General features: G+C 44.7%; 1 protein-coding gene across 1 annotated transcript; it reads right to left on the bottom strand.

The window, feature by feature from the left end:
* Window positions 1–5,110: 5,110 nt before the first annotated feature.
* Window positions 5,111–6,094, bottom strand: LOC136991781 (olfactory receptor 5J3-like). Its single transcript, XM_067295227.1, has one exon. The coding sequence runs from the start codon at window positions 6,092–6,094 to the stop codon at window positions 5,111–5,113; it is 984 nt and encodes a 327-aa protein (XP_067151328.1).
* Window positions 6,095–8,730: the final 2,636 nt, after the last annotated feature.

Here is an 8,730-nt window from a genome sequence, read left to right as displayed (position 1 = left end):
TCTCAAACCCTGTGAAGGAAATGCTTTCTAGCAGTACCTCCGGGAGATACCACTTGCTTACCTTGTGTTTTTTGAGGGCTTCATCCAGGGGCCCTCCTGTATGAGCGAGATGGCCGTGGGAGACTGCACACACCACACACATGGCTTCCTGGTCCTCCTTGCAGAAGAGATTGATGACCTCATGGTGCCGGCAGCAGAGCTTCTCGTTCTGCATCTTTTCCTTGACAAAAGGCAACTGCCGGGCTGTCTCCACTATGCTGGCCAGCTGCCGGTTGGGGTACATGACTTGCTGAGCACAAACATGCTGACACATTGGGCAGCTGAAGTCCTTGACCACTGGCTCCCAGCAGTGGGTGATGCAGGCTCTACACAAGCTGTGGCCACCAGGAATCATGACAGGGTCCTGCAGGTAGTCAAGACAGATGGAGCAAGTGGTGTCTATGTTAAGGACCTCCAAATGACTGAGGCAAGCCATTGGTGGTAGTGCTATGAGATGGGCACAGACTTCGGGAGACAGTTCCTATATCCTGATATAGGAATAGTCACCTGGAGAAAAAAAAAGAAAAAGAAAAAAAAGAAAACCACACCACAGAGCAAATAGATCACATACATGCATTATTCACCATGTGGACTCAAGGAAGCCTAAGAATCAGGCCTCACAGATATTCTCTCCTAGCTTGAGTGAGGAGAGAAGACTAGAGAAAAGACATGGGTTATGTAACCCAGACACCTGGTTCAGCTTCCTTGTCCTGTTCCTCACTGACCAAGGCAAGCAGTAATTTAAGTAACAAGCATTTATTGAATTCCCCAATACCTTGCAGGAGAAGGAGTTCTTTCCCCATATCAGAAATGGGGGGGGGGGGGGGGGGGGTTGAAGGCAGGCTGGAAATAGCATGCATGTTAGCAAGCATAGTAGTACTGAATATTTCTGCTCTGTCACCTACGTACAGACTTTTTCCCTTGAACTCAGTACATGGGGACTAGACACACAGAGAAACAGAAATGAGAGGTCCCACTTTCATACATAGCCCATTGAAGCCAGTCTGGAAGAGGACTTATTAAAAGATAGCCCAGGCCTCATGGCATAGACTAAATAGACTAGCTTCCCCCTCTCACTGTTTACACATGGTGCTTAGAAGATGAAAAATTCCAATGCAAACAAGTTTTTCAACAAAGAAAACATTTTTCATCCAGAGGGTGACAAAACGCTGGGACAGAAGCCTAGAGAGACTGTGAAACCTTCATACTTGGAGACAGGGAAAAACCAGCTGGATAAGACCTTTAATGTCTTAATCTAATTAGGCCTACTTTGAGCAAAAGACTAAATTAGGAGACCTACAGAGAACTCATCGAACATAAACTAGTCCACAATTTCCCAACCCTGTAGATCTCCACTTCAAAAAAGAAAAAGCATGCTACAGTTGAAGGAAATCAACAGGAGCAGAACACCCCTAGACAGACCGAAAAAGAACAAGTCTAACCAAGTAAGACCTCTTGATAAAATTTTAAAAGCTAGAAGCACTACGAGTTAGGCATTCAGGGCATCTAAGCTTTTTGGTCACAACACTACCTTACCAAGGATAACTTCCAAGCTAAAGAATTTGTTAGGCAATACACATCCCAGGTGAACTGCCACAGACCTTTGCTTTCAGCAGCTAGAGAACAATTCCCACTCTTCTCCTTTACAGAAAAAAACACAGATGTGGCTAACAATGGCATTTATATAGGAGCAACAGCTGTGATTGCCACCCACATGCCCTTTCCTACCTCACCCTATGAGTATGAATATGAACCATATTAGTTTGTGGTTTTAGGGATTAGTCATGGAATCTCTCTCCTTTCCCTCTGCGTTGGATGTATATTCCCTGAGATGTTGCAGAAATCCTCTGCGCCCTCCAGGGTGACCCCTTCATTGATGTTAGGAGAAACAGTGCAGGTTTCCTTGACTGCAGAAGCAACTTTGACACGTGTGGTATGGTCAGAAATACAAGCTTATTGTCCTGTTCCAGGCTGTGTTGATCAGATTCAGGACTAATCAACAGGTACCCACAAGCAGCTCTAATGTCATTAGCTTATATTTCTCTTTCCTCTCTTCCCCTCCCAACTATGCTTTCCCTTTTGACTCCTGTTTTGCTCGTTTCACGCCTGTATTTGCTATTTATATGATTATGTTGATAAGTGTAGCCTTCCTGAGCAACTTTGCTAAGACAGCAATCCTATTTCACTGTCTTTCAATATCCTTCACCCATGGGGAGTTCCTGACATGCCTCTTTCACTCTCTGTAATGTCCAGCAGTTTCTCATGTTTTTATCCTATTAGTGTAACCTCGGGTCATGGATAGCCATCTGCCTGCATACCTTAACACTTCTCCACTTAAAGGTAATATCAAAAGGAACTGCCCATTCCCCCTCTCTCCGAGTGCCTAACTGGGTCTCTTGTGGTGCCTCCCTATATGAATTGCTCCCATGGGGGTGGGAGACTGACTCTACTGGTCATTAACCATGAGTGCGCAAGGAGCTGCAGTCTGACCTCCTGACATGGATGGCACCACCATGACCTTTTAGAGGCAGTACAGCATGTACGCGCTAAAGCACTGTCAATTACACTTCCTTAAGAGTAATAGTCCATGCAAAAAGTTCTGGTTCTTTGGCTCTGATGTGCACTCCATATCTCCCCAGCCACAGAGCCATGGGATACTGACAGCTGGGTGCAATGCTTTTGTTATCTCATGGGATCATGCAGCTAGAGTGAGTCCTCATTTTGCCTGTAGGCTCAGGTCCCTGAGATGTTGCAGATGTGATCGGGCTCCTGCAGGCCTGGGCAGTCCTCTTTGGTAGTCCTTTCTGCGAGCAGGTCTATGTTGATTGTCAAGTGACCCTGCAGTGTAGAAAGCCAGAGCAAGGCCACTTCTTGATTATTAAAAGTCAGTTTCAGTTCAATGCAGTTTGTCACATCAGCTGGTGTTAAGTATTTGCATGCAAGTCCTTGGGCCATTGCTGTTCCATTTTTTCAGGCAATGCCTGTGCTACTTTCCCAGCGCACTCAACCACTTAGAGTAAATCATTGTCTGCGCCTGGCTCGGAGGTTGTATGCTGAGGTGAGGTATACACTTTGCCTCCATAAGTTTCCTAAACCTCCCCTCCTCTTTTCCTCCTTTGATTAGTCCCAAACCAGAGAGAGGGGTCAGATATGCACTTGCACTCACCCAGGTGGGCTGGATGCAGTTTGGGTAAACAGATCAGGACAAGCCCTGGGTGAATCCAAGCGTGATTCTGAAATCTGTTGAGGTGGCATTCAGTACCACTGGGGCCTCTGAGTGTGTTTGCCAGCACCATTTTGCTTTTTCCCATTTTTGTCCTGTTTGCTGCATGATAACATTCTCCAAAGGTATCTATGGTGAAGATGACTGATTTCCCCTGGTGATGCCCACACCATTACAATTAAAAATTAGTTGACCTTGATCTACCCCTTTGTAGTCCCAGTGGCTGCCCCTAGACTACGCACCTCCCAGGTTTGTAGGACCCCTTTATGGTATCATTAAGAAGTATGCAGAATCTAGACTCTGCTATGGCACTGATGTTGAGTAAAAGCCCATCATCTTTTATGTACCAAGCCCAGTTGTTTTGGTCTTCTGCTGCTAGCAACTTTCCCCGGTTTGTTATAAGGCTTCTATTTTAAACCATGTTATTGTTGAAACCTCTATTTCATTATCTGCTGTTTCCCACACTATCTCCTGCAGTTGCCCTGGGGGATGGCATAGGAATCTCTTCTTAGAATTGGACTTTCCTAATGGGATCCATGGGGAGCTTGGTAGCGGCTGGGTGGGGCCCAGTTGCCATTCCTGGTTGGCTTGTTGGGGAGCCCTGAGCACAGGCATGAGCAATGATCCAGTCTCCCCAGGTACACATCCTCTTACGTAAAGGATGAAGCCTGAAAAAAGGCTCATTCTCACCCACCAGCTAACCTGAAGGTTCCCCCATGCCACCAAGCTACCAGTCTCTGTTTTCACTGTGGCCTGTTCTTGACTTCTTTGGTTCCATATGCTGGGCCTGATGCCTTGTAGTGGTTTTCTTCTTCCTAAGGTTCATCCTGCTGGACTCCCTATGCCATGTCATTAACGAGGCAGATCCCCACCACGAGAACAGCAAGCACCTCCTTTGCCACATCTCCTGCCTTAGAGAAGGATTGACTTCCCCCACCATAATTATGCATTCAGCCAATTTCTTTGGGTAAGATTTTATTTGAGAGAAGTGCTCACCAAGTGGTCTGACCATCAGTCACAGTGTAGATCAATTGGCCCAGTTTTATCCACTACCAGCAAGGACCTTCCCATCGTATTTTGGAGAAGGACCAGTACCCCAGAGCACAGCATATGTGTTGGTCTCTTGGTCTCTTGCATTAAACTTGGTATCAGGATTTCACTTTATGAAGTCCTAATGGGAAGAGAGATGGAGGGATGTGAGGTGACCTGCTCTTTCCGGCAGCCGATCTCTTCCTTCACCCACCGTTGCAGGTATTACCTGGGCAACTGAAACCTAGGAGTTGCTGGAGCATATGTAGAAATTGGCAGCACATAACCATCACGTACTGTCATCCTGCATGACAGTGTGGTATGATCTAACATATGAGCTTGGTGGAGCTGCCACGAAAACTTAGACTCAGCTGGCATAAAGGAACCCAGAAAGCCTAACTCAGTTTTAGACTTCTATACATCAAATATCTTACATTTAAGATACATCCTACTATCTTTGGCTTCCAAATAAACAAACAAGAATGTGTATAATTATTCCCAGTGAACTTGTCTGACAATGTGTGCAGCTGCAGAGGTCACAACACGAGATGAGGTGTGAGGCACTGCTACATTACGGAGTAATGCTACATTACATCTGAAAAGTTAGGTCCTAAGGACTGCTGATGACACATGCCTCTCTTAGGGGTGAGAGAAAAGAGGGAGCCCTGCAATGGGAAGGGGGTTTCCTTAGCCTCTTTCACAAAAGGCAGGATGTGGCAACAGGCAGTCTTGAATATTGCTCCCTTTTCCTTTCTCTTTGGCAGGGGGGAACCCACCTACCCGCATATTTAATTCAGCTGTTTCAACAATAAGGACACATCATTTTCTCTCAGTTCTGCTTGGAGTCCTGCATCTCTGTTGCTTTCCTGGAGAGCAATACAGCCTTGCTATTGTCCTTCGAAGGGCTTCTTTGACCTCCTTGTTCCTCAGGCTGTAAATCATAGGGTTCAGCATGGGAATTACCAGGGTATAAAACACAGAGATGATCTTGTCGTGCTCCACAGTGTATTTTGAACTGGGCCTTAAGTACATGAAGGAGCCTGTCCCATAGAACACGGTAACAGCAGTCACATGGGAAGCACAGGTGGAGAAAGCTTTGTGTCTGCCTTTGTCAGATTTAATCTTGTGGATGGTGACCCCGATGCATATGTAGGAGATGACAATGAGGAGGATAGTGGAGGTGACAAGCACAGCATCGCAGGTGAAATGGACAAGATGAGTGATGTAAGTGTCAGAGCAGGAGAGTTTGAGGATGGGGGGCACATCGCAGAAGAAATGGTTGATGATGTTGGAATTGCAGAAGGACAAGCGGAATATAAATGTCGTCTGGACAGTTGCATTCACACAGCTCATGAAGTAGGAGCCGCACACAAGGAATATGCAGAACCTCCTGGACATAATGACAGGGTAAAGCAAGGGGTTGCAGATGGCTATGAACCGGTCATACGCCATCACGGCCAGGAGGCAGCATTCTCCTGTCACTGCAATGCCGAACAGGAAGAGCTGAGCTGCACACGCTGTGTACGATATGGTTTTTCTCTCTGCCACAAAGGTCATCAGAGTGCTGGGTATAATGATGGTGGAGTAGCTGACATCTAAGAAGGAAAGGCTGCTGATGAAGAAGTACATGGGGGTGTGGAGCCTGGGGTTGATTAGGATGAGCACAATCATCCCTAGATTTCCTGCTACGGTGAACAGATAGATCAGTAGAAACACCATGAAGAGGAGGACTTGCAACCTCAGGTTGTCTGTGAAGCCCAACAAGATAAATTCCGTCACCACAGTGTGATTCCCTTCTGCCATCTATCATGGGTGAGAAAGCCAGGGTTACACTGAAGAAAACAAGACAAATGCAAGGTGACTGTCAGAATGCCAACACGGCTCTAGTCAAGTTGACTGAGGATGCAGGTTTAATTTTGCTTATATCTTCCTATTCATGTTTTTCAAGTTTTGAACTCAGAGTATCTCAGAGACATTTCCTGCCTTTCAAAAATATGTATTCTTTCTGTGTACTTTGAAGGAGCACAGGTTAACAAGTCACACCTGTTCCTGCAAACTTCACTACTTTTCCCTCCCCAAATGCTTGATTTAACCTCTACAGCAGTCATCTGCGCTGCAGGCATTAGCTCCATAGTATTTGTTGCACCTCACCTCTATTAGATGTTCACTCAAAGATGACATGCCCTAGAAATGCTTTTTCCCCATGTTGCTATAGACCCGGTCTAGGTAATTAACTTTGTACATTGCTGAGACATAAACACATGTGAAACTAGGAAAATCTCTCAAACCCCCAAAAAGGGGCCAAAGAAGTCTGTAGCTTACCCCTGTGCCAGAATGATATTTTGGGGCAACTATGGTAAGTAGCAGGCAAAAGCTGGTGGCTTGGAAAAGCTGACCTAGAAGCATGAATGGCATTTCAGCTTGAAAAAGAGCAGGGCTTATGGTCTGCTGTTGCCTCTGTAAATCTGGAACTAACGTGAAAATTATAATCAGCTGACTTCTCAAGCAGGTTCTGTTTCAGAAGTCTAGAAATAAGCTTTCTGTGCCCAGGAATAGAAAATTAGAAGAGACCTTGGAATAACTGATCTTGTCCACTTTTCTTTTTCCAAGGAAGAATGCACTGCACCAATGGGATTCCCAGAAACTTTTGCCTCATTTCTTCTTTAAACTCTCTAGTAGCACAGTTTTCACACAATCCCTAGCTATTTATGTTTCTTCTTAAACAGTAAGTGATTATTAAGTTTTCTCCTAAATTTAGCCCAAATTTTCCCATTGCAATTTAACTGAAAACCCTTTTGTCCCACTCGTTGTGGCATAAGAAACAATTTTTCCCCTTTCACTTTTTAGACATTTTTCCACCACTGGTTTTAACACAGTTTTAATGCTTTTTTTTTAAGCATATAGCTTTTCCTAGACTGTGTCCAGTAAGGTGTTAGCTCATTTTGTAAGTTATTATCTTCAGTCAAAGAGTTTGTTCTCATGGCAATTATGCCACATGGAATCCCAGCGAAATGAGAAAGCTACTGCTTTGAAAGCTCCTAAAGCCAGCTCTCACAATCTGAAAAATAATCAGAGATTATTCTCAAGAATACCTGTATTGATAGATGGGGAGGAGGGGCAAGAAGGGAATTCCCGCTTCCCTCATGCTATAAAGCAAAGGTATGAAATAGTTCATCTTCCGCATTCAGGCTTGTCACTAGAACTTGTATTTGCAGCCCACTATTCTTACCTTACCACTCACGTCTTAGCATGCTGGGGGTGTTAGTGTTGCTTATACTGTCAACGAACTCTCCTGTAAAAGAAGCAGAGAAAGAGGAAGAAAATAATGCAGCTTTCACTGCAAGGTGCACAATCTCTATTGGCTCCAAATAAGAAGGAATTCCTGTTCTCTAAAACCAAAAGGGGAGACACAGTGCATCTTTAGTTGAACCAGGGACAGAGCTTACTTGCGGGAGAGGAAAGTCTCCTGCTCCTTGTCAGAAAGGAGGTAATTTAGCAATTAACATGCACTTTCATATACTTATGCTCCATTTGGGTGTAGAATTCCTGGGTGGGCACAGCATCTGAACACAAGGCAAGGCACAGTGGGACAATTAAAATGTCCTTTGTGCTCCCTGTGGAGAAAACCTGTTCCCTCTCCTTGTGCAATTATACAAATGGACTTTCTTCCTCACATTTTTAAAGAGAAATTTTTTCTTTTCTTTTTTTTTCCCCATGTGGTCCTCTGTGTTATTTTCCTTGTTTTCTTCTGCTATGTAGTAACCTAGGTCATCATGGACCAAAAAAAAAAAAAAATCATTTTCCACACTGGAGAGGGCAACACAGGGAATGAGAAAAGATGCTGCTGTTCAGTAGAGGAGAAGGCCCTTTCCCCAGACTGCTCTGAAGCAGACTGGTCATTTCAGCCACATCAACCTGTCTTGGTCTTCTGAGGCTCTAGGATATGCAGGGGTGAATTAAACCACTGGAGAAGAGTGACATTTAGGCCTTGTTTTGCATTCTGGGAAGCTCCTTTCTCAAGCTGTGTGTTGACATCAGACGTGTGCTTCAGCCCATTCTGAAACATGCTAAAGACATAAGAAGCACAGATAGGAGTTGCTCCTTCAAATACTTTCTCTACGCTTCTAACCTCTACACTGGGACCCCCAACATGTGAAATAGGGAAGTAAATTAATTCAAGGCACAAACTAATGTTCTTCTAAGATGCTCCAGTTAAAACAACGACATATTTGCCAAGGTCTCTTCTTATTCACCAAGGGATATGTTTATGTGTAACCAAATCAAACACTCTGGCTAGATAAGTCAGTGCTCAAGAAATAATCTTCGTACATTCAGTCCAAGAGAAATAAGTCCCCAGCCCTTTCTGTTGCTTCATTTGTCTGCATCACTCCATTTAATGGAACAATTGCCCAGCTAAAGCTGTTCAGACTTGGAGGGAG

The sequence above is a fragment of the Apteryx mantelli genome, chromosome 4, assembly GCF_036417845.1.
Source record: "Apteryx mantelli isolate bAptMan1 chromosome 4, bAptMan1.hap1, whole genome shotgun sequence".
Taxonomy (NCBI): Eukaryota; Metazoa; Chordata; class Aves; order Apterygiformes; family Apterygidae; genus Apteryx; species Apteryx mantelli.
Note: the sequence above shows the minus strand (reverse complement) of the source record. Positions and strands in the feature narration are given on the sequence as shown.

Excerpts from the sequence above, each read along its gene's own strand:
- LOC136991781 (XM_067295227.1), bottom strand. The coding sequence starts at position 6,094 with ATGGCAGAAGGGAATCACACTGTGGTGACGGAATTTATCTTGTTGGGC.